Raw genomic sequence first — 27147 nt, forward strand, 5'->3', positions numbered from 1 at the left:
CCAGAGGTCCTTCACTGTAATGCTCCCTAAAGAATCAGAGGAAGTACATGCGTTCCGCATAAATTTTGACAGAGGGAGGAAACAAAAAAAAAAAAAAAACCAATCTTCCTGTATTGGTTGTACACCAAAAAAAAAAGTTGCTTGATGATTAATTAGATGGTCAGATATTTAGGACCAGTTTGTTTTTTTTAATTTTTTTATTTTTGAAAACAAAAAAATTTAAATTTTTGCTTGGATAAGTGTTTTTCATTTAGGTGTTTTTAAAATTTTCATTTTTTGTTTTTTTTAAAATAGAAACAACTTTAAGTTGTTTTCATTTCATTTTTTTATTTTTAAAATACACTGCATTTTATTATTAAAAATTATAGTTACCATGATCAATTTCTATTCTTAATCACTACCATGAGCTATCACTATTAGTTTATTTTTTAATTCTAAAATTGTTTTTAAATTGATACAACCAAACAGATTTTTATTTTATTTTATTTTACAAACAATTTTGAAAACTGTGTTATAAAACAATTTTTAAGAACAACAAATAAGAATAGAAACTAAACAGGCCCTTCATGATTGATTCATGCTCTACGTTTTGAAAGAAGGAAATTACAGGAAAAGTAGCTAGTTAAGGAAATTTAAATATATGTAGGGACGGTGGGAGTATAATACCTCCATTTCAGATTATATGGCACTTTTAAATAAGCTTTTCTATCTCAAAATATAAGACATTTTAAGTAGATTAAAATTTCATTAAATGCACCAATTCTGTTATTATCTTCTCTCTCTCTACAATTAATTTTTATTTATTCTCTTTTCAATATATTAAATGATGGATATTTTTATATTTTGTTTTGGAAAGATAATGTTGTTAAGTGTATTTAATATGGTTTATTAATATGAAAAATTTTGTTTAAAAGTATCTTATAATTTGAGACGGAAGGAGTACATGTTACCTGCTAAGCAAGAATTAAAAGCTTTTGCATTTTGGCTTTATTTTTAGTATTGAAGAATTTTATCGTAAGAAAGAAACGGCGCAGAACATTTGTTTAATTTTTCTCTGTTCCATTTTATTAAATAATCCTAAATCTTGTTACTCTAAATCCACACGACAAATGTTCAAACTCGTTAATATAATTAGTCTATTAACCTGTATGTATCGTGCGTAATATTCGTCTTATTCTTCTTTCAATATTCTGCTGATTCCCAATTTCATTTTGATGTTTCATTTTCACGTAGATTGTAGTGAAGTCCCAGAGATATTGAAGTAGAATCCACACATTATACATACATACATATAGGGAAATAATATTCTAGAAGAGATATGAAACAATATATGATTTGCGTCTAGGTTTGATTTGATTGTTTAATTTCTTGTCCTTAATTTGCTCCCGTTAATGTAAAGATGAGGAGAAACACATTATTTATAATGTATGAATTGTGCAATTTAATGACAGAAATATATATACAAATTATTCATTGCAAAGGAGGAAGCTTTCTAAATCCATTTAATTATTGTGAACCCTATGTTAGCTTCAAATGAGCTTCATTGCTGTAACTTTATGATATCAACAGCATATAAACTTCCACCACCTTGTGGCTAGGTGATAATATAGCAATTTCAAAGTTTTCTTTTGGTCAGCTGACTCAGTGATATGAGAAACTTCCATCTTTTTTTTTTTGGACAAAAGAAACTTTCATCAAACTGTTAGGAGATTAAATTTGCAATAATTTGTTTTACATATTCAAACATCCAAAAAGTTCTTTTTGCCAATAATTAAAAACACCCAAAAAAAGAAAACTATAAAATACTTTATTTTGTAAGTTTCCCATTATTCATTATAAATAATATTAATTAATTATGCGAGAGGCGAAATTGTGTGTTTATCACAAAGCTACGGCCTCTAACACATTACAACAAATGGCATTGTAATTACTTAATAATTTCCTTAATTATCCATCCACCGTCAGATGTATATAATGTGTTCATCTCTTATATGTTGACTATCAATATGGGGGGAAAAGGATGGAAGATTGAGGTTATATTCCATGTTGTAACGAAATAATTAAACAAACTCCGCGTTGATTAGATATGAGCACATATATTGATTTCAACATTCAAACCTCCCTATGAAATGTCAAGAATTAAGCCTTTTCTTTTCCTGCTCGATTCGTTTGGGTAAAATACAAAGTCCTTTTGATGTAATAAAAAACAGTAAGGCCGTGCAGATACGTGCGCGTGTGAGGAATTATCTAGTAGTACGTTAACAAATGACTTGCTTGTGACCCCAGGCTGCACGCTGCGTTTTCAAAGTTCAATATAATTCCCTCGCACGTTCAGAGTGAAAATTTCCTTAACAATCACTTGGTAATTACTTGAACCAATGCAAATCACCATACAATACCTTGAGATTAGCTTAGTATAAATATACATGAATCTAGTTCTTCCAGCTTCACAGCAAACCCTACCTCGATCTCTCGTTATCAAATCATAAGCCATCTTCTCTCTGCTTAATTAACCGAACCCTAACTTTTGAAGAAGGTGCAGCATGCAGGGTCCTACAGGCGACGCTAATACTCAGCCCAATATCAGGCCTCCCACACCAATTACTAACATTCAGGCTGTTGCATGCCCTACCACTGGGCCATCTTCGCAGACTCAAAGCCCCGATAATACCAAGCCTTCCACACCAGTGCCTCACCAGAAGGGGGTCTTTTCCCCCAGGCAACCATAGTGACGTACTCGTCTCATTTCATTTATTCATTTTCTGCTTACTATATATGCATTTACTCCTTTCTTTTATACTTATCAATCATTTTTCATTTCATTATGTCTTGTTTAAAGAAACTTTGTTATATATTAAGTTCTTGCCTCAATTTTGCCATTTGCTTCTTAATTTAATTTGAACGTCACGCATGAAAATGAGTTTTCTTGAAACAAGTCATTAATGTATATAGTACATATATTTGTAATTAACTTTCTAGCTTTTTAGGTTCTCGCGTCCTTCTTGTAATGTAATCTTGGTCCAGATTATTATGAAGACATCCTAATTAGCGCTTGACCTGTTGAAACAGTAGTCTTGTTCTTCTTATTTATGTTTTAATATCTCGTTTGAAGAATCTCATTTTTTGGTTTTCATTTTCCACCAGATCGGTGACATGTGAAATGGCTTGATCAAGAATAATGGAAGCAAAATATATATTACAAGGCAGTTACACGTACACACAGTCGCGCACACATGTTCCGTCGTCATATATACTATCAACAAAATTGTTTATTTTTTTTCTTTTTGGTTTGTTTGTTTTGCCTCTAGGCTTGATTTGTTGTTCTTGTTTGCTTCCACAAATACAGCGTTAGTTATGTATTCTTTTCAAAGTAGCTTTCATTTGCAACCTTTCTGTTTGATGTCTCGTGTCATCTTGGCAATAATAATGGAAAGTCAAGTGTCTGTTCTGAATAGTCTAACCTTCGTACATTTCTGCACTTTTGGGTTTTGACATTTACGTACGATATTACTCTTGGAACCATTTTTATTAAAATTTAAAAATGTGCCACGTAATTTTATTTAAATTTCGTGAATCTACGCCAAGTGATCCCACTGTGAAACTAATTAATTTATTTACAAAATGGGCAATCATTACATCTTTTGCATTTGGGGTGTTTAACTATATTTAATAATAAATATTTTTTATATTAATTTTTTAATTTATCTTTCCATAAAATAAATAGTAAATAATTTTGTTCACAATATGCAAACTTGGAGCTTACCTTATAATGAACAACTTAATTTCATCCGTAATCTATGAGATGCCGATGGATCCTCTATGACTGATAGTATTCAAATTCATTTAACTCTTTCACTTTAGAAAAATTGGAAAATATTTGAATAAAATATATTGGCCCTTATAAATTTCAATTCCTCGTCTTTGCACTTTTCAGAGTCGATTGATTTTATATTGGCTCTGTGTTCCCGCCGACATGTATAGAATCAATTGGTTTTGTATTAACAAAGGTGGCTTCATTTCTTGTCCTTTTTCAGCAGATGATGTCGGTCCATGTCTGTCTTTTATGTCACATCTGAAAAGTGACATTACGTTTGTCATTAATAATATTAAATTATTAATGTTTAAAATATAAAGTATTTATAACTGAATCTCATCCCGAATGAATTAATTACTTATTTTTAAATTAATTTTATCTTTCTATATTTATTTCTGGCTATAAACACCCTAAAATAAATATAAAATAATTTATTCAATAGAAATATCTAGAAAAAATAATTATTACACCTCAAAAGATTAAAAATATTTTATATTTTTTAATAAAAAATATATATATATTAACTATATGGTATGACCTTAAAAAAAGAAGAAGAAAGATTAACCCATCATGGTAATAAATAAAATAACCGTTGATAATTTCTTTCAATTCCAGTTGGCAATTAATGAACCACACAATGCATTTGATTTTTTTTTAGTATTTAAAATCAAAATTATATTTGATCATGCCAGGCGAAGCTGAGCTTAATTGTGAAGTTTTTGACGACGCCCAAAACGTACGTATAAGAGAATCTTTACGAGGAAGCTGCAGTTGAGTTTGAATAAAATAGCCCCAATTTCACCAACAAATTCTAGGAAGCCTTTTCTAGTAAATTAAAAAAATCTGGGAGAAAGCTAGTGATCATGACATGATTAGATATTTTGGACAGGACTTTCAATATTTAATTTATTCATCCATATTACTATAATTGTTTCTGTGACGCGTTCTTTTTTTTCTTTTTATAAATATTCTTTGACGTGTTCTATTAATTAACTTGATATTCAATTCCAAATAAAATCATTTTTCACTAATAATACCACAAGTTTATAATGAATTTGCTGTGTATATATTCAGTCAGACATATGCATGTTTGAAAATTAACTACTAGCTGCCAATTCATGTAAAAATTACTCCCCCTCCATTAAAAAATATAAGTGTTTTTAGTTTCAACATGTAATTAATAAGTTATACTTTAATAAATAAATCATCTAACACTTCACAAACACTTCACTTTAAATTAAACACACTATTAAATAAAGATAAATGTTAAAAAATGTTATCAGCTTAAAGACAATTAAGTAATTTATTAGGTTATAATTTGGTTAAAATGTCTTGTATATTTTTGTAACGAATAGAGGATAATATTTATCTTATGAAAAAGAGAAGAAAAAACAAGCAGATTAGGCCAGCAAATCAACGTGGAAATTCCACCACATAATCGGTGAGATGATATGTAAATTTTATTTTGTTGGTCCTTCTGGTACAGAAAACTCAATGAAAATTAAAGGACATTAGACAGATATATACATACACTTTTCTATTTGACCGAAGAAAATATAAATGAGAGAGATAGGTCAATGCTGTGAGAACTTCGACAAACTGTTAGGAAATCTCTCATAATTTGATTTATTCAATAACTACCCAAAAAACATTAATTATGTTTCTTTGTTATCCTTCCGTTGATTTACTTTCTGTCAAGATCAAGCTAAAACGTGTCAATTTTTCTTTTTTAAAAAAATGTTCTAATGGCAATGTTTGAATTTCTATCCATTGATCAATGTATAATTAATAGTAAACATGTATAGAGTCTAATAAATATAAATCAAACATAAAGGATGGAATGGAAGGAGAAATAGCTCACGGCTTTGAAGTCATACAACACGGTATAGAGACACATGAATTGTGTCTATCTCATTTAAATGAAAACTCGCTACATTTTTCCAAGTTTTTTCTACCTTCCAAGTGTTATATTAATTAGAAATTAAACTAATACTCCAGAATATGTCTGTGTAAATGACTTCCTTAGCATTCACGCAAGTTCGTAATCCCTATATAAATATGGCATCGTAATTACTTAAATAATTTCCCTAATATAATCATCCATCCACCGTCAGACATATGTATAATACAATGCGTTTATCTCTTATACGCTGACCATTGATGAATATGGGGAAAAAAGATAAAAAATTGAGGTTCTTTCATGTTGGAATCAAATAAACTGTGTTGATTGATTAGATAATGCAACTGTTGGTGGTTCCAACAGGCATATCTATCCTATAAAAAAAAAAAAAAAACAAGTTCGCATATTCCCGATCCCATGACCCATCTAAATTAAGATGTCAAAAACACCCCTCATATCTGACGGCAATTATGGGAACAAAAATGGAATTTGAAACATCAACGTTAATGCGGTGGGAAACATGCAGAAAGGTTCCTGAATCGTGTATTCAAAGTCCAATTAATATGTATATTTGAAGAATTTTTTCAGAAATTAAATGATAATTAAGGTATATCAACAGAGTTAAAATTAATTAAATGTGTAATAAGAAGCAGAAAACATATATATATATATATATATAGGTTAAAATATATTTTTAGTCCTCTAACTTTATATATAGTTTCAATTTGTTATTTTAATTTTATAAAGTATTTTTTTTAATCCTTTAATCCTAACATTGTTATTTTAATCCTAACACCCCCCCCACACACCCCCTTCTCTCTTGTACCTTGTGTATACAGGGTATAACCTGTGTCTGGTTCTTCAATCTAGCTTCACACCAAACACTATCTGCGTCTGATTAATCCGTGAAACCATTAGTAGTCTCGGAGAAGAAGAAGAATGAGTTCATCGTCAAGCATAAACATCCAGAATGTTCTATGCCCTACAACTAGGCCCCCTTCTCAGACTAATCAGCCATCTAAACCTCCAGACCTTCCACTCGAATGCCAACTGCCCCCAATATCTTTTCCAGGAGACGTTGATCATGCCTTCATTATCTAATCTTCAGGTTAATGTTGCTCTCTCTCATGTTTGATCAGTCTTTATACGTACATGCATGAAAAATCATTTATATATATTGCAGGCTATTACTATAATGCTTTGCGTCGGATCTTCTGAGCAACTTTCTAATTTTAGCTATTAGGTTTTTAACTAACCATCAGCTTCCTAATATTTTCAATATTGAAGAATTTTATAAAGAATACTTAAACAACTTTATCAAGTCATCTCCTCGTTTTTATCATGTGATCTTACTGCCAATTTATACGAAATGGTATGAAACTATATCTGATCTCTCACTTACTTAGCTTCTATATATTTTTCATGCAGATTGTGATGAAGGGCCCGGTGATATTGAAGATAAAGAACAGAAACAAAGTTTTAGGACATCAATATGTATAAAACACACGCGCACACACACATCATGCATTTATTCATTTTTATGTTTGTTTACTTTGTTTGTTTGATGTTTTGCGTCTTGGAATGATTTGTACATTCTAGCTTCTTGGTTGGCTTGACTTGTTTTTCAATTTGTTCTATAGCCCTTTCATGACCTTCATATAATTGTCACGAGTTATACATCGGGAAGACTCACAAGTGGTGTGGGATTTATAAGTTTAAGGGGCTCTCCCACCCAACAAACTAATCTTTTGGAATGACCTCTCTCTTTAGGCTTGTGCTCGTCACATTGTGAGACTCTCGAATGTGGGACTCATGATAGTAATCATTAGAATAAGACCAAATTCCCTGAAAAGTATAACCGTACGTCATGCATGTCCTCCACCATCAACAATGTTATTCTTTTTTGACATTTACGTACGTAGGCTGGGATACTCTAATCTTGATATCTTTGAATTTTTGTCAAGTTTTTTTAAAATAAAATATAAAATCTTCTCTTAAGATTTAAATGCTATGTTTTGCATTTTGGGTGTGTTTAATAGCTATATAATTGTATTTATTATGATATATATTAGGTTTTAATTTATCTTTCCATAAAAATAAAGTATTTTCTCCGCAAGCAAATAAACTTTGGGTAGTGATGGCAAAAACAAAAAAACAAAAAACAAAAAACAAAAGGAAAAAAAACTTTGGGTCGACCTAATTAACTATTTCTACAAGACATCAATTTGGATTTGGGTTTGGTGACCTATATCAACTGAACTATTAAAATTCAAATCAATGGTTGTAAATTTATACTCCATTTAAGATTAATAAATTAGTAAATTTATCTTAATCGTTGATCTGAATTTCAATGATTTAGATGATACAGGCATTCAATGCCTTTATTAAGTACAGCTACCAAATCCAAATACTCATCAATCCTCCCTAAATTTTGATTTAGAAAATTTGGAGAGCAAGCTAAGGGGCAAGTTAAGGGCAATTGTTTTAAAGCCAACACGTACGGTCCCCAACAATTTGAATAATAAATTATCTCAAGCATGTCACTGGTGTATCAACACAAAAGCTTGGAGTGACCTATCTACATATTAATTACCAAAAAAACATGTTGGGAAATTCACAGAACAATAATGATATGGCCAGCTAATTAAATTCACGCTTACTTGCATCACATTAATCTACCCCTTTCAAGTGCCTTATAAAAAGAACCGGAGAAAATATATGTGTATGCATAAATTTTGATAAAAGAGGAAGAAAACAAAAGAATAACCAATCTTCCGGTATTGGTTATACACAAAAAATAAAAAAAAATGTTGCTTCATGGTTAATTAGATGATCAGATATCTTAATGATTGATTCATGCTCTAAGTTTTGAGAGAAGGAAATTACATGGAAAGTAGCTAATTAAGGAAATTTGCTGAGAAATTAACGTTCATAATATCATGCCCCCTCTTATTCCTTGTATAAGGTATTTCAAACATTTTTCCAGATTAAAAAAAATTGTTAGATTTCTTTATTTGTTAAAAGCATCTCAATATTCCAATTATACGCTTATTAATTAAAAGGAGCCTTATCAAATCTTGCGCAAATTACAAGAAAACTGTTAAAATTATGAGGATGAACATAGAATACTATTTAATATTTTTGACATCTTATAATTTGGATTAACTTTTATTTTTAAAAAAGCATCTTATATACAGCGTGGTGAAGATATATATGGGCCTTAATTACACATTAATTATATTAATCCTGTTTTGTTAGGAGTTTATAATTTAATTTCGTCGAACATTCTTCAAATGCATGAACTCTGAATACGTATGTCATCACCATTCATTCAGGGATAGTTCTGAATCAATTCAAAGCCGTGCTATTCACGCTTAAAATGCAAAAATGAATTATATATTTGTTGTTATTAATGATTGGGAAAATTTAATTAAGAATTGCTGGCAAGGGAAAGAATTTGACAAGTTTCAGCTCTAAATGGACAAAATAAAAATATAAGGAAGCTAAACGTACAAAACAATATATATATATATATATATATTTTATTTATTTATTTAAAATTGAGATTTATTCAACTTTCAAATAGAAAAACTAATTTTACAATATTGATGTGAAGTTTCAGTTCATTATCCTAATACGCTGTACATTTGTCAAGGAATCCACTTGAATATTTAAATAAAGCAGCTTAAATTTCACCTATAAAAGCAATGAAGCATCTTGCGAGGTGTAATTCAATACCACAAAAACAATAATTCAGAAATTTGATTTAAATTGCCAATAAAGAGTCAAAGATTGAGGTTGAATTTCACGTTAAACGAAATAAATTAATTCCGTGTAATGGGAGAGAATATGAAACAGAAGAACGAAGTCAATTTGGTTAAAATATGACGAGTCAAACATGGAGATGGATTGATGAACCAGAATGGACGAAAGGATTAATTAATTTAAACTAGAGGAAAAAAAGGAAAACAATATATATTCTTATGGTGTTAAATGCTTTGGTGATTTAAACTAGGGAAAAAAAGAAAAATAATACATATTCTTATGGAAATGAAAACTTTATTGATATGCCAATTTTTTCTAAAAATTACTTATATTTTGAACCGAAGCGAGTACTTTGTTATTGTGGTCTAAAAGGTTAAGTTGAAAAATTTTTCAAATTAACGTTAAAGGTATTTAATTTGTGAGAGCAAAAGGAAAAGAGCTAATAATTAATCGCATCCGATGAATTAATTGCAGTATGAACAAATTTGAAGATGAAGCGGTCAGACACGTTAATTTATGGCGTTTTCAATGTTCAAGCCTTGGGATTAAAGTTCATTCGGGCACGGGAGTTTAACGCGTTAAACTTTTTTTTTTTTTTAAAAAAAGAATTTACGCTTTAAGCTTTTCTTTTCTTTTTTCCGGGGCAAAATACTAATTAAGACTTTCTATATACTCGCTCCGTCCCAAATAATATAACGTTTTTGGAGAAGTTTCTCTATCCTAAAATATAAAACATTTTAAATAGGCTAAAGTTTTATTAAATACAACGATTTTAATATTATCCTTTCTCTCTCAATAATTAATTTGTGTCTCTTCTCTTTTTAATATATTAAATGATGGGTATTTTTAAAAGCTTATATTTTTTTTGAAAAGATAAAGTTGTTAAATATATTTACTGAGGTTTTATTGGTAAATGATATTTTGTCTAAAAATATTTTATAATTTGGAATGGTAGGGATATTATAGTAAAGTGATAATTAATGAAATTAACTGACTTATTACTTTCATCCCTATATATAAGAGGTCTTTAGATTTTTCAAGAAAAGAACTTCAAAAACCAAGAGATCAAATAGATATTTCATCTGTGGACAGATGGGACACTTTGCAAAAAGATGTCCCAACAAATTCAAGAAAGATATGAAGTTATTAAAATCTTGAGACTGTCATTCCTCTTGATGATGATCAGGATGTTGAATTTGTTCTTGAAGAACTGTCCAAGTTGCCACAATCTTGCTTTGAGATTAAATTTTGAGAATATCTTGGCTTGCTTCAAATGTACTATATAGGTGTTAATTTTGGGCAGAGGAAATTTGTCATCTTGAAGAAAAGCATGAAGATGTGTATAATCAATTACCATCCTCTTTGTCCCTCTTCATTTTTCAAATCTTTTTTCTACATAAAAGGCTTGGCAAGCCCGGCCAATCTGACTTTATGGGCTCAATAAGACTTTGTTTGAGTAGAGCTGCACATTTTTCTCTGGCCAAAGCAAGATCTTTTGGATTCATTCCTGGATGAGATGCTTTTCTTGGGTTGATATCTTCATTTTTCTTAAAAGGGAGTTTAATGAAAAACTCCTTGTTTTTTCATAAAGGAAATGAATCCTAAAATTATATTTTTTAATAAATGGACCATTATATCTTTATTAAATTAGAATGAAAAAAAGATAAGTACTTTTATTAATTTACTTTGAAAAAAATTATTTTTTATTTACAATCATTAGGGGCAATATTAAAATATTGCTGTGCTTTTAATTAGATGATCAACTTTAATATTTTTTACGTAATTTTGTTAAAAACATCTTATATATAGGGATGGAGGGAGTAGGTTTCTTTGGCTAAAAAGAAAAAAGCTCTCTTAATTACTTGAGTGGACCCAATAATGCTATGCTGCATTTTCAAGTGTGTGTATATGATTCCAATGTATATAATATACTCCTCTGATCTTATTTATAAGGCGGAAAGAGAAGGAAAATTTTGATTTTATTTATATGGTACTTGCTAATTTCCAATGCTCCTCTTTACATTTTTGCCTTTATTGAATGCTTTGAATAAAAATACCATTAATAAGATTTAAGAACATTTTTTAGGGGTAAAGGTGAAAATTTATTAAATTTTTAAATAAAGTTGATGAAATTTAAAGTTTTTCTAGTGAAATATACTAAAAGTGATTTATAAATAGGATTAGAGGGAGTAATTAATACCCCCCTCTAATTCTAGTATTTATAAGGTAGAGAGAGATTTTTTTTATCTTATTTATAAATCATGCCGTTACATTTTTATTGGAAATTGTTTCTGTGACCTCTATTAAATAATGTTTGTAAGAAAAAAGTACCACTCTAGTTCATATTATAAGATAATTAATTACTCATAGGTCCATTAACAACTAAGCTTATGACAACATAATGAACCTTGAAGTAATTAATTGTCTTGAGTAGGATTTAAATGTAATTCTCCTTAATTAGCTAGCACTGAGATGTTGTATATACATGGTCAATATATGCATAGTTACTTACGTGGATATATCATGGATATCACATACATGAGCATTATTTTATGCATCAGACTAATTAATTACACTATCTATGTTTTGCGTGTGTTTCAATATGACGTGACTACTGGTGTGAAGGTTTGAAGTGGTCATACACGGTGAGAAGATATATGCTCAAGACCTCCCACATTCATAATCTTAATCTCATTTGATTTCAACGTTCAAACCTCCCTATGAAATGTCAAGAATTAAGCCTTTTCTTTTCCTGCTCGATTCGTTTGGGTAAAATACGAAGTCTTTTTGATGTAATAAAAAATTACTAAGGCGGTGTATATACGCGCGTGTGTGAAGAGTCATCAAGTCAGTTAATAAATGACTTGCCTGTGGCCGTAGGCTACACGCTGCGTTTTCAAAGTTCAATAGAATTCCATCGCAAGTTCAGAGTGTATTTCCTTAACAATCACTTGGTAATTACTTGAACCAATTTGCATCACCATACAGTACCTTGAGATTAGCAATATAAATATACGCGAATCTGATTCCTCCAGCTTCACAACAAACCCTACCTCGATCTCTCGTTATCAAATCATAAGCCATCTTTTCTCTACTTAATTAACAAAACCCTACGTCTTGAAGAAGGTGCAGCATGCCGAGTCCTTCACGCGACACTAATACTCAGCCTAATGCTAAGGGAGTCTTTTCCACTAGCAGGCCCCCTCCTCAGACTCAAAGCCCCAATATCAGGCGTCCCACAACAATCCCTAAAACCAAGGGTGTCTTTTCCCGCAGTCGTTGACGGTGATGTACTCGTCTCATTTCATCTATTCATTTTTTGCTTACTATATATACATTTACTCCTTTCTTTTATACTTATCAATCATTTCTCATTTCATTTTGTCTTGTTCTAAGATACTTTGTTATACATTAAGTTCTTGCCTCAATTTTGTTATTTGCTTCTTAATTTAATTTGAACGTCACGCACGAAAATGAGTTTTCTTCAAACAAGTCATTGATATATATACATATATAGTGCCTATATTTTTAATAAACTTTTTGGCTTTTCAGGTTCTTGCGTCCTTCTCCTAATTAGCGCTTGTCTTGATGAAACAGTAGTCATGTTCTTCTTATTTATGTTTTAATGTCTCGTTTGAAGAATCTCATTTTTGGTTTTCATTTTCCAGCAGATCGTGAAGCATGTGAAATGGCTTGATCAAGAATAATGGAAGCAAATTATATATTACAAGGCAATTACACACACGCACAGTCGCACGCACATATGTTCTGTCCTCATATATGCTATCAACAATTATTTATTTTTTTCTTTTTGGTTTGTTTGTTTTGCCTCTAGGCTTGATTTGTTGTTCTTGTTTGCTTCCACAAATACAGCGTTAGTTATATATTCTTTTCAAAGTAGCTTTCATTTGTGACCTTTCTGTTTGATGTCTCGTGTCATCTTGGCAATAATAATAGAAAGTCAAGTGACTGTTCTGAATAGTCTAACCTTCGTACATTTCTGCACTTTTGGGTTTTGACATTTAAGTATGATATTACTCTTAGAACCATTGTTATTAAAATTTAAAAATGTGCCACGTAATTTTATTTAAATTTCGTGAAATCTAAGCCAAGTGATCCCGCTGTGAAACTAATTAATTTATTTACAAAATTATATTATACTTGTTTTATATATTATATTCTAATTAGTTGTAATAATATGGTATATTAATATTGCTCCTCAAATTAAAGTACGTAAATTTAGATTTTAGTATCTTATTAATTTTTGAATTTTCAACCACATATGTGCATATATTGTACGTTAAATAATAAAATAGATGTCTAATTGACAAAATCTCCATTTTGGGGTCCTCAAAATTGACGTACTTTTCCAATATTAATTAATTGTTTAGATTTGGAAAACCTCTGCTTTAGGGTCCCAAAACAAAGGCCAAACGCATGGGCAATCATTATATTTTTTTTTTTACATTTGGGGTGTTTAACTATATTTAATAATAAATATTTTTGAGATTAATTTTTTAATTTATCTTTCCATAAAAATAAATAGTAAATAATTTTGTTCACAATAAGCAAACTTTGAGCTTACGTTATAATCAACAACTTAATTTCATCCGTAATCTACGAGATACCGATGGATCCTTTATGACTGATAGTATTCAAATTTATTTAACTCTTTCACTTTAGAAAAATTGGAAAATTTTGCATAAAATATATTGGCCCTTATAGATTTCAATTCCTCGTCTTTGCGCTTTTCAGAATCGATTGATTTTATATTGGCCCTGTGTTCTCGCATACATGTATAGAATCAATTGATTTTGTATTAACATAGGTGGCTTCATTTCTTGTCCTTTGTCAGCAGATGATGTTTGTCCATGTCTGTCTTTTATGTGACATTTGAAAAGTGACATTACGTAAGCCATTAATAACATTAAATTATTAATATTTAAAATATAATATATTTTTAATCAAATTTTATTTTCAATAAATTAATTTTTTATTTTAAAATTAATTTTACCTTTTTATATTTATTCTTGACTATAAACACTTTAAAATAAATATAAAATAATTTATTTAATAAAAATATTTTTTTAAAAAAATAATTACTACATCTTAAAAAATTAAAAATGTTTTATATTTTTTTAATAAAAATATATATATATTGACTATATAGAATGATTTAAAAAAAAAAGATTAATCCATCAGGATAACAAATGAAATAACAGTTGATAATTTCTTTCAATTCCAGTTGGCAATTAATTAATCAGACAATATATTTGATTTTTTTAGTATTTAAAATTAAAATTATATTTGATCATGCCGGGCGGAGCTTAGCTTAATTGTGAAGTTTTTGACAACTCCCAGAACGTACGTATAAGAGAATCTTTTCCGGGAAGCTGCAGTTGACTTTGAATAAAAATCAGGGAGAAAGCTAGTGATCATGACATGATAAGATATTTCGGACAGGACTTTCAATCTTTTTTTTTTCTTTTTTATAGATATTCTTTGACGTGTTCTATTAATTAAGTTGACATTCGATTCCGAATAAAATCATTTTTCACTACTAATAGCACAAGTTTATAATGAATTTGCTGTGTATATATTCAATCAGACATATGCGTGTTTGAAAATTAACTACTAGCAACCACTTCATGTAAAAATTACTCCTTCTTCATTAAAAAATATAAGTATTTTTAGTTTCAACATGTAATTAATAAGTTATACTTTAATAAATAAATCATCTAACACTTCACTTTAAATTAAACACACTATTAAATAAAGATCGATAAATGTGAAAAAATGTTATCAGCTTAAAAAAAATTAATTAATTTATTGGATTATGATTTGGTTAAAATTTCTTATATATTTTTGTAATGAATCGCATATAATATTCATCTTATAAAAAAAAGAAGAAAAACCAAGCAGATTAGGCCAGCAAATTAACGTGGAAATTCCACCACATAATCGGTGAGATGATATGAAAATTTTATTTTGTTGAGTCCTTCTGGTACAGAAAATTCTATGAAAATTAAAGGATATTAGACAGATATATTTATATGCATACACTTTTCTATTTGATCGAAGAAAATGTAAATGAGAGAGATAGGTCAATGCTGTGAGAACTTCGACAAACTGTCAGGAAATCTCTCGTAATTTGATTTATTCAACTTAACTACCCAAAAAAAAACCTTGATTATGTTTCTTTGTTATCCTTCCGTTGATTTTCTTTCTGTCAAGATCGAGCTAAAACGTGTCAATTTTTATTTTTAGAAAAATGTACTAATGGCAATGTTTAAATTTCTATCCATTGATCAATGTATAATTAATAGTAAAAACTAGTGTGGGTCCTATATATGCATTGTATAGGTCTAATAAATATAAACCAAACATAAAGGATGGAATGGAAGGAGAAATAGCTCACGGCTTTGAAGTCATACAACACGGTATAGACACACATTAATTGTGTCTATCTCCTTTAAATGAAAACTCGCTACATTTTCCAAGTATTTTCTACCTTCCAAGTGTTATATTAATTAGAGATTAAACTAATACACAAATTAAAGTTCCAGAATATTTCTCTGTAAATGACTTCCTTAACATTCACGCAAGTTCGTAATTCCTATATAAATATGGCATCGTAGTTACTTAAATAATTTCCCTAGTATAATCATCCATTCACCGTCAGACATATGTATAATATAATGCGTTTATCTCTTATATGCCGACCATTGATGAATATGGGGAAAAAAGATGAAAAGTTGAGGTTCTTTCATGCTGGAATCAAATAAACCGCGTTGATTGATTAGATAACGCAACTGTTGGTGTTTCCAATAGGCAAATCTATCCTACGAAAAAAAAAAAACAAAAACAAGGGCATATATTCCGAATCCCATGACCCATCTAAATTAAGATGTCAAAAACACCCATCATATCAGACGGCAATTATGGGAACAAAAGTGGAATTTGAAACACCAACGTTAATAAGTCCGTCCCAAATTATATAATATTTTTAAAAGAATTTCTCCATCTCAAAATATAAGACACTTTGGATATATTAAAGTTTCATTAAATACAATAATTTTAATATCATGCTTTCTCTCTCTATAATTAATTTTCATCTTTTTTATTTTTAATATATTAAATGATGGGTATTTTTTAAAAAGATAAAGTTATTAAATATATTTAATGAGATTTATTGATATGTAAAATTTTATCTAAAAACATTTTATAATTTAAAACGGGACATTTGAAGAGGTGTTTGGTCAAACTATGAAAAGAGCCCTCCACGGATATGACGGCGGAACAAAACCCAAGGTGGGGGCAAAATGGGACATTCGCAAAACAATGCCATGCAGCAAATATTACACGCAAGAAATAGAATGGAGGGGTTGACAGTTCACACTCTACGTTCCTCAAAGTTATATATCGCCATGGCTCCAAATAAACTGAAATGTAATTACACTTGACCGCCAGCGCATCACACCATCGGCAATCACCCACACGGCTTTAACACTCTCTCTCTTAGTTTAACCGGTCATCTGCTTGAGCCTTGAACTTATTCAGAACTTTCTCTGTAATTTTCTCTTCATTTCTATTAATTATAATCAATTCAACAATCTCTTATCACTTGATTCCGTGTTGAGCCATCTTATAGCCTATCTACTCGTTGCTTCTCTCCATAAATACAATACCTGTATCGGATTATATTCCTCATCGAGCTTCTTCATCTACAGCAAACCCTACCTCTGTCTGTGACGATCGATCAACGTTAATTGTGAGAACCTTGGATTAATTGTGAGAAGAAATATGAGTTCTGCAAGTAACAACATCCAGAGCATTATTTGCCCTACCACTAGGCCTCCTCCAAGGACTCAGGACTCTAGTAACTCGACAAGATCTGGCACTCATATCTCGACTTCCAAGGATCACTTTTCCAAGAGTCGATGATGACTCTTTTCATTCCGCTCCTTTCCCCAGGTCAATATTTACTTCCATTTTGATCTGATATTCATTGTCATGAGTTCCACATGTTAGGGAGTGATCTGGGGTTTATAAGTTTAAGAAATTCTCCCACCTAACAAGGTAATCTTTCAGATTGATTTTCAAATTAGAGATATAGATTTATGGTCGCAAAATTCATCTGCTTGAGTTGGGCCGGGCAATGTTGTTTTTACGTGATTATGTCCATCACCAGGCACAGAAGCAGTACTTTGTGCACATGATTTCAATTTAGATTTCATTTTCATGCAGATTCATGAAGCGTACGTTCGTCGTTGGAAATGGAGTTAAGTGGTTCGATGTAAAGGAGAAATGATTAATGGATGTCGTTGCATCTGTAGGGTTCGTCATCATGATAATATTGATTATGTTCTTTATTCTTTATTCTCTTTCTTAAATTGTCCATCTTTTCATAAAGCTGCTTAATTCTTGTATCTGTTTTCTGTTTCCTTGTACTTTTTGTTTGCTTATTGTAATTAATAATTCATCATCGAAACACACTGGGATTATAAGTTTCGTGAGCGTATCCTCAAATTTGTCCATTATGTGTATCGCTCAGAAAGTTAAAATACAAAACTACACATTCAATTCAATATCTCTCGTTTTTTAACTTTTTTTATTCTTTAAGTACTATATATGTTTTATATCTATCGGAATATTTCGTCCAACTATTTTTTTCTCTACAAACTGAATAATCTATCATTTGTGTTATATCCAATTTTCTTCTACAAACTAAATAAAATCGTAAGTATGTCACAAAAAATGTTTACATTAATTTATCAGCAAAAGTTTCCTGTATCGGATCAAATTGGCCTTTATGCGCGACATCAGCTGTGAAATGGTCAAAACAGACAACGACCCATTCCGGCGTGCGTATCTGTCCTATTTTAATTTATTTATCTTTCAAATTCATGAAAGTATCTCAGTTTCTAACTTATAATATGCCTACAACATCTATTAGTCCATTTAATATATTTTGAAGAAGATCTATCAGATTTATTTTGAACTTCTACAATATTAAAATTGCAGTTTAAAATTGCTCTGTAGTGGCGGCTATTTAATGCTTTTAGGCTCTGGCATTCTGGGACGAATTTCCTTTTGTATTATTTTAATATTTTTTAAGAATCATATTATTTTAATAGGCTTTGTAAATTTTTTATATTATGTTTTAGTCTAAATTTAATGCATAGAAACTCTCCCTGCACGGTTTTAATGCTAGTTTTCACAGTGAAGGATTTCAAAATATACCCTATAATATTAAAAATTTATGCAACAAAGTAATCCGATCATACATCAAATCATAGCCTTAGTTATGTGTTGATATGTTTGTACGATAGAAATATGGCGGTGACTTGAGAAAGTCTTCTTCCGCACAACGTAAGATAAGGATGGAGCGGAAGATGGGGATGGAGGTTGAGGATGAAATAAGTGCAGACACATCTAACATAGAAAATATCAGAAATGGCAGTTTCTCCAAATAGTTTGGAGTTCCTGTGTCGTTGTTGTTAGCTCCAAGAATGGTGAATGCAGCAGAAAATACTCCAATAGCAATAAGTGTTGAAACTACCATGCAAGGGTTTGCAGTTGCCTTCATCCAAGACTCTTCTTCTTTTAGCAATTTTGTGTGTTCTTTGGTGAATAATTCGCTAGTTGTCGCACCTCAAAAATAGAGGGTGACTGGCATAAGTGTGAACCATTCACACATTCTCATAAGCCTCAAAATAAACATTTATTCTATTTTACAAAAAAAACAAAATTTAATCAAATCACATAAGAATTAAAATAAATCCTTTAAACTCATTATCATAAGAAAGTGTCGACGCTTTTGTAGAAATTTCGACAGAACCTCCCCTATAACTAGGATCTCCCGAAAATTCTACAACAAAATTTTTTTTTACAAATAATAGTATAAATTAGGAGTGTAGCTCCTTCCAGGCAGCAACCAATATACAGACTAAAAATAAGGTTTATCAACAACCTATGTGAAGCATATACTCTTTCTTTCAAATAAAAAAGACATACAAATTATATATTTACCTTAAAGCAACAATACCAATCAAAATGTCCACCCACTATAACTAGTTGCCCTTTTGAGGTTGATGGTGGGATCAACGTCAACTAACAAGTCTGAGACCCAAATAATTTTTTCAGTGAATAGCATTCCCATGGTAAAATTCTTAGAATTTAAATCAATAAACTTCAATAATGGTATCAACTAATTAAAAATGATTCCACAAAGATTTGCAAGCCTATAAGTTATATCCATAATTGTAAAATAAGAATAAATTGAAAACAATTTATGTTATCATGCTTAAAAAAAAAACAATTTACTCACATATTCCTTAAAGTAGTAAAATTGTTAGCCAAAATCATATAAATTTTAAAAAACACTTTAATCAACATTTAGAATTTTAAAAACTCAATAGAACAGATTACAAATGTGAACACACAGTTCGTGAGGGTAAATAACCAAACGCGGCTTGTGCTATGAAAATAAATGTGGACACACCAGTTCACGAGAGTAAGTAACCAAATGCAGCCGAAGTTACGAAACAAACGTGGATACACATTCCATGAGAGTAAATAACCAAACGTGACTCAGGCCACAAAATCAAACGCAGGTACTAAGCCCACGAATACCAAATGTGAGAATAAAACTTACGAAACAAACTAGCTAGTGTTTAACCACAGCGCGCTACGGGCTAACAGAACTGCCGTTAGCAGCATTGTTCTATTTTGAGTTCTCTTAAAATCACACTTCAAACATGTGAGAAAGACAATTATCATTGAAATAAATTATCATTCTTACTATCAAACTCACATGAACTGTTTCAAATCTTAATATTTGTCAGAATCATAAACTTACATTAATTAAGTATCTAATAAATTTCAAAGTTTAACAACCGTACAAAAATGCTTTCATCCATCTTGCAAATATATTTTCAAGAATCAATAAATGCACATATCATAACTCATTTGTCCTTCATTGATATTTCATAATTTTCAAAATTAATATAATTCATAAGAATAAAATATTTCAAGAAAAAGGCTATCAAAAATAAAAATAAATTAAATAGAATGCTATTCACTTACTCATTAGAACTTCAAATTCTCAAAGATATCCCTACCTTTAATTCTGGTAAGGGTCTCATTCTTCCTCATACCCTATAAGGATATAATTAAATAATTTTTTTTTCAACACGATTCAAAATCAACCATTATCATTTGAAATTCCAAACCAATATCATTCTTAGAGTTGATCCAATCTTTATCATTAATATCCCTAATATCTACCAATTTGTTTTAGTCAAAACATTCCATTCATAATGCAATAGCTCCCATATTAACATATTACTCCCACCAATCATGATATCGAATACTTATGAGCATAATTACCAAACCAAGATTAGTCTCTCTTTCTAGATTTCAGCATCCTTAAACACTCACAACATTGATAATCTGATTAATTCCAAATAGCATTCTAGGCTACAATAACATCTCCTTCCTCACATGCATGTATGGTTAATAGGGGAGATGATTGGTTTTTTTTCCTAAACTTCAACCCTCAAATCACGTATATACATATATCATTACCAAGTTCAGATGGGTTTCAAGCTTATTTAACTTAATTTATTCATTTTCTCACTACACAGCACAATAGTGACAAAACCAGAACACGCTAACCTTTTGAAATCTCATGCACACGCAGCAGCAGCAGATAACTACACTCACAAGCATAGCTAAGTCAATAATAAAAGGATTGAAGCTCCTCACCTCAACCCAATTACGCTGTATAGTGGCAGACAACCAAAGAGAAGGAAAAGAAAATATGGAACGCCAAACAGAGGAGATAAAGCTCGGTGATCGACCCTCAACCAGCGAGCCTAATTTCACGTGTTTTTCTTCCCATGGACAGACTTAGATTGCCACATCACGAGTAAGAAGAACAAGAAGCATTTTAGCTTGTATCCATGAAAACGAGCAGAGAAGAAAAATGGCTAAACAAGGAGAAACTCACGACAGTAGCGGTGGTGACTGGCATAAACGGCTGCAACTCTTGGTTGAGAAAGAAGAAGATAGTGATTCGATGGTAATAGAGCATAAGTTCGGTGTAGTTTCGCAGCTCTCTCTCTCTCTCGTCCCACCTGGCACTCGAAGAAACAGAGCCAAAAACAAAGAGGAAAACAGAGACAAGAAGCATGGGTAGATCAACCCAGCGCAGCCCAAGCTCCACTCTGGCTGGCGACCATTGAGAATATGAAGGAGAAGATTAGTCGGTGACCACTGCAGAACGAAGAGCAAGAATCGGTATAAGCTTCCAGATTTCTCTACCTTTTTCTCATACTCTGTAAAACTGACTTGGGTAAGAGAGAGAAGAAAGAAAATATATTTGATGGAGCTAGGGTATTCTGGTAATTTCAGAGGAGCTAAACAAAATAAAAATTTCATTTCTTACACCGGAAATTCAAACCTGGGACCTTCAATTACTCTAACATGCATGCTTCCACTCTACCAACACTTCTCCTCACTTAACATGTTCCCAAATTAATATAACTACTATTACATACCAACTTATAAATATATACTTATTATTGTTATTATTATTATGGGCTATTACACTAGAAGTCAGGCCTTCAGAGTTTTTCATCTCGATCAATGATGGTTGCACTATCTTCTTCACCTCCTGCCACGTCAAACCATGAATTTATTATGCCACATACATATAGAAAATGAAAGAAGCTTGAGCTTTTATGCACAGGCTATGGAGTTAAGGCGAATATATATATATATATATATATGTATGTATGTATATATCTCAAACCATAACAGCTCAAGCATCGTCGGACAAGCTACTCCTGAAAGCAGGTCAAGTCGGTCTGGTGGTGCTAATTTTTCAGCAAAATGCAATAAATTGCATTTATCATTACTATCCAGGGAAGAAACTATGGAATCCTTGTTTGGACCAGTTTCATGAATGAGATTGAAGATACTGGCATGACGATGCAAGACAGCAATGTGAATTATACTTCGGTTTCTGCAAACAAAAATGAGAGAGAAGCAATAAAGAGAATTTGAGTGAGGATGACGTTCTTGTCTTATTCATCTCAGATTACATACTCTTCCAATATCGATAAAGATAAGTAAAAGTGAACTAATGAGAGACTGCCAGCGCATACACACGTAAATAACAGATTAACAATAATACAACTAATCAATCCTAACTAAAATTATCAAGCCCACATGTTGCATAACAATTTCAACTGCACTTTTAAAATTTAGAACATATGGACGTGACTTTGGGCTTTGTTCTGGACGTCGACCAATCCACTTGATCTTTGTCTATTAATTTATCATCAACTATCCCTTTCCATCATGAAATGATGAAATCAGGGTCAGAGCCCAAAAGCTCTCCTAGAAACTCAAAAATTTCCAACTTCTACAGCATCGAATATAACTTGTAAAGGTTCCCTTATGACTTTCATCATGCTCAACTCATCTAGAAGAAGAATTTCTTTCCAAATTTTCTTAACAAGCTCAATGACCAGATTTTGGTTCACACTTGGAATTAATCATGTGATGAAAAAGTAAGACAACGAAAAACTCATCTTAGAAAACCAATACCAGAAAGTATATATATTGTATTGATAGCATTTAAACTATTACCAAGCTTTCGCTTCACACTTCAAACTTCTAAGTTGAGTTTGCTATTAGCATATTACGGGTAATCAGTTAAGCAGTCTACAGTTTAATCCTTGCCACCTCCTTGCATTAAAGTGTGGTGGAGCTGTATCCACACTCATTCTTAAAGTAATATTCAAATGAAGGGCGAATTAAAGATTGCAATATAGCTATAGATGAACTTACAGAAAGACTGCCACATTGTAGCTAGATGTTTTGAGTTGAATTGGTCCTTGACAATCTATTCCTAGTCTTACCCTTGGATGAATACATTTAACTACGTATAGGATGCTTAGAGTCCTTTTGCTTTTAACATTAGATTCAGCCTACGCTTGCCATAATGAAGATAAGAATGAGCAAGAACAGTTTTCTTCCTGAGTAACAAGACATGTCATTTCACAAATCATTATTTGTTAAATTATTAATGGAGACTTGTTAAAAAAAAATTAACATGAAATGATTTTTATAAATATTTACTTGTCTTTAATACCAAAATTTTACATGTTAAAAAGTTTATATGAACTTGTTATTTTATTAAAATTTGCTTATTAAAGTATTAGGAAAAATTTTCCAAGCTAGTAATAAAACTTTTCATTTCATAAATAGTTACTTGTTAAATTATTAATGGGAATTTGTTTGTCAAATTATAAAGAGAGATTTTCAAAACTGATAACATGACTTGTCATTTTACAAATAATTATTTATTGAATTATGAATGAGGACTTGTCATTCTTGGTAATAAAAACAAGTAAACATTTATAAAAATCAGTGCATATAAATTTTTTTAACAGGTCCCATAATTTAACAAGTAGTCATTTGTAAAATGATAAATAACTATTAAACTTCTAATAATTGGCATGAAAAGTGAAAAAAAAGTTTAAAATATAAAGATTTACATTATAAAATTGAAAGGAATTTTTAGCCGATCTTGGTGGTTCAAACTCCCTTGGCCGCCTTACAAAAATTTAATTTGCCTCCCTCATCTCTCTGGTGGCTAGTCCGGCGGGGTGATCCAGCGACCGATGATAGTGAGGAGGTTCTTTTAATGAGGGTTAGTTTTGTCATTTCACACTAAGATTTAATTACATTTTGATCTCTCCATCATGCAAAGTTAATTTAGAATCATTTAGTCCTTTTATGTAAATAAAATCCTCCAGAGGTCCTTCACTGTAATTGTCCCTAAAAAGAATCAGAGGAAGTACATGGATACGCATAAATTTTGACAGAGGGAGGAAATAAAAAAAAAAAAAAAACCAATCTTCCTGAATTGGTCGTGCCCCCAAAAAAAAAAAAGGTTGCTTCATGATTGATTAGATGGTCAGATATTTAGGACTTGTTTGTTTTTTGTTTTTAAAAATTATTTTTTATTTTTGAAAACAAAAAATTTTAAATTTTTGCTTGGATAAGTGTTTTTCATTTAGGTGTTTTCAAATTTTTCATTTTTTAAAAAATAGAAAACAACTTTAAGTTGTTTCCATTTTATTTTTCTTCTTTTTGAAATACACTGCTTTTGATTATTAAAAATTATAGTTATCACAATCAATTTCTATTATTAATCAGTCTATTTTTTAATTCTAAAATTGTTTTTAAATTGATACAACCAAACAGATTTTTATTTTATTTTTTTTACAAATAATTTTGAAAACTGTGTTACAAAACAATTTTTAAAAACAAAAAATAAGAATAGAAACTAAACAGGCCCTTGATGATTGATTCATGCTCTACGTTTTGAAAGAAGCAAATTACTGGAAAAGTAGCTAATTAAGGAAATTTGCTGAGAAATAAATGTTCATAATAGAATGCCCCCTCTTATTCCTTGTATAAGATATTTCAAACATTTTTCACGCAGATTAAAAAAATGGTTAGATTACTTTATTTGTTAAAAGCATTTCAATTTTGCAATTATACGCTTATTAATTAAAAGGAGCCCTATCAAATCTCGTTCTAATTACAAGAAAACTATTAATATTATAAGGATGAACATAGAATGCTATTTAATATTGTTGACATCTTATAATTTGGATTAACTTTTATTAAGAAAAAAACATCTTTTGTATAAGGGACTGGTGGAACCACCAACGCCAGATTAGGGCTCAAGCAGTGAAAATCTTTTTCCGTGGTGCAAATATATATGAGGCGTTAATTACACATTAATTCTATTAATCCTGTTTTGTTAGGAATGTATAATTTAATTTCGACGAACATTCTTCAAATACATGAACGCTGAATGCTTATGACATTACCATTCATTCATGAATAGTTCTGAAGCAATTCAAAGCCGTGATATTTACACTTAAAATGCAAACATGAATTATATATTTATTATTGTTAATGATTGGGAAAATTTAATTAAGCGCTGCTAGCAAGGGAAAGAATTTGACAAGTTTTAGCTCTAAATAGACAACAAAAAAATATAAGGAAATTAATTGAGATTTATTCAACTTTCAAATAGAAAAACTAATTTTACAATGATGTGAGGTTTCAGTTTATTATCACAATACGCTGTACATTTGTCATGGAATCCACTTGAATATTTAAATAAAGCACATTAAATTTCACCTATAAATGCAATGAAGCATCTTGCGAGGTGCAATTCAATACCACAAAAAAAATAATTCAGAAATTTGATTTAAATTTCCGATAAAGAGTCAAAGATTGAGGTTGAATTTCATGTTAAACGAAATAAATTAATTCCGTGTACATGGGAGAGAATATGAAACAGAAGAAGGAAGTCACTTTGGTTAAAATAATGACGTATGTCGTATATACATGGTCAATATATGCTCATAATCTTAATCTCATTTAATTACACGGTGAGAAGATATATACTCAAGACCACCCACATTCATAATCTTAATCTCATTTAATTCCAACACTCAAACCTCCCTATGATACACATGTCAAGAATTAAGCCTTTTCTTTTCCTGCTAGTTTCGTTTGGGTAAAATACATGTTAGATTTCTTATATATATTAAGAATGCTTAGAGATATTATTATATTCTACCAAAATAGCTTAAGTCATTTGGTTAGATATTTTCTAAGCTTATTCATTTATGATATATCTTTTAATTTTTAAATGTGAGACTTTTTTTTTGTTCTAATATTCCTTTCCTTACTTTTTTCCTCTCTTTTTTTCAGTTTTTTCTTCTTCTTGTTGGGCTTGTATTTTTTTAAGTCTTATGCGCCTTAGGTCTATTGAATTTCTTCTCTTTCTCTCTTTTTTAACCTCTTGTATTTTTCATCTTTCATTCTTTCATTTTTTTTCTTTTGTTCCTCTTCTTTTATTGTTTTTTTTGTACCCAATCGAATAGCTCTAACACTATATTAGATTTCTTATATTAAGTATGTTTAAGGAATATAAAGCCTTTTTGATGCAATGAAAAATAGTAAGGCCAAGTGTATATGACATATGTGCGGGTGTGAAGAGTTATCAAGTTAGTTAATAAATGACTTTCTTGTGACCTTGGATACACGCTGCGTTTTCAAAGTTCAATTCCATGGCAAGTTCAGAGCGTAAATTTCCTTAACAATCACTTGGTAATTACTTGAACAAATTCGCATCACCATACAATACCTTGACACTAGCTTAGTATAAATATACACGAATCTCATTCCTCTAGCTTCACAGCGAACCCTAACTCGATCTCTCATTATCAAATCATAAGCCATCTTCTCTCTGCTTAATTAACCGAACCCTAACTCTTGAAGAAGGTGCAGCATGTCGAGTCCTTCAGGCGACACTCCTCAGACTCAAAGTCCTAATATCAAGACTCCCACACCACTCCCTACAAACAAGGGTGTCTTCTCCGCCAGTCACCATAGTGACGCTCGTCTCATTTCATTTATTCATTTTCTGCTTACTATATACATTTACTCATTTCTTTTATACTTATCAATCATTTTTCATTTTATTTTGTCTTATCAACCACCTCCTCGGACACAGTCTAATAACCCTCGAACATCTACTGGGACTACAATTATTACCACTCAGGGT

General features: G+C 30.7%; 1 protein-coding gene and 3 long non-coding RNA genes across 4 annotated transcripts; 3 read left to right on the forward strand and 1 right to left on the reverse strand.

Annotated features, from left to right (window-relative positions):
• Positions 1-2469: 2469 nt before the first annotated feature.
• LOC129287206 (uncharacterized) lies at positions 2470-3460 on the forward strand. Its single transcript, XR_008587621.1, has 2 exons — positions 2470-2733; positions 3145-3460. It is a non-coding gene; the product is annotated as an uncharacterized LOC129287206 (long non-coding RNA).
• Positions 3461-12525: 9065 nt separating this feature from the next.
• On the forward strand, positions 12526-13484 carry LOC129287205 (uncharacterized). Its single transcript, XR_008587620.1, has 2 exons — positions 12526-12769; positions 13148-13484. It is a non-coding gene; the product is annotated as an uncharacterized LOC129287205 (long non-coding RNA).
• Positions 13485-16965: 3481 nt separating this feature from the next.
• LOC129285035 (uncharacterized) lies at positions 16966-17989 on the forward strand. Its single transcript, XR_008587061.1, has 2 exons — positions 16966-17453; positions 17727-17989. It is a non-coding gene; the product is annotated as an uncharacterized LOC129285035 (long non-coding RNA).
• Positions 17990-18256: 267 nt separating this feature from the next.
• LOC129286050 (uncharacterized) lies at positions 18257-23275 on the reverse strand. The gene is made up of 4 exons (XM_054922091.1): positions 23235-23275; positions 22292-22509; positions 22107-22160; positions 18257-19133 (listed from the first exon to the last, which is right to left on the reverse strand). Exons 1-4 carry the CDS (start codon positions 23273-23275, stop codon positions 18781-18783), a joined length of 666 nt encoding a protein of 221 aa, XP_054778066.1. The 3' UTR covers positions 18257-18780.
• Between the last annotated feature and the right edge of the window lie 3872 nt (positions 23276-27147).

The sequence above is a fragment of the Prosopis cineraria genome, unplaced genomic scaffold (assembly GCF_029017545.1).
Source record: "Prosopis cineraria cultivar Desert tree isolate PC_DT_omini unplaced genomic scaffold, ASM2901754v1 PC11, whole genome shotgun sequence".
NCBI classification, from domain to species: domain Eukaryota; kingdom Viridiplantae; phylum Streptophyta; class Magnoliopsida; order Fabales; family Fabaceae; genus Prosopis; species Prosopis cineraria.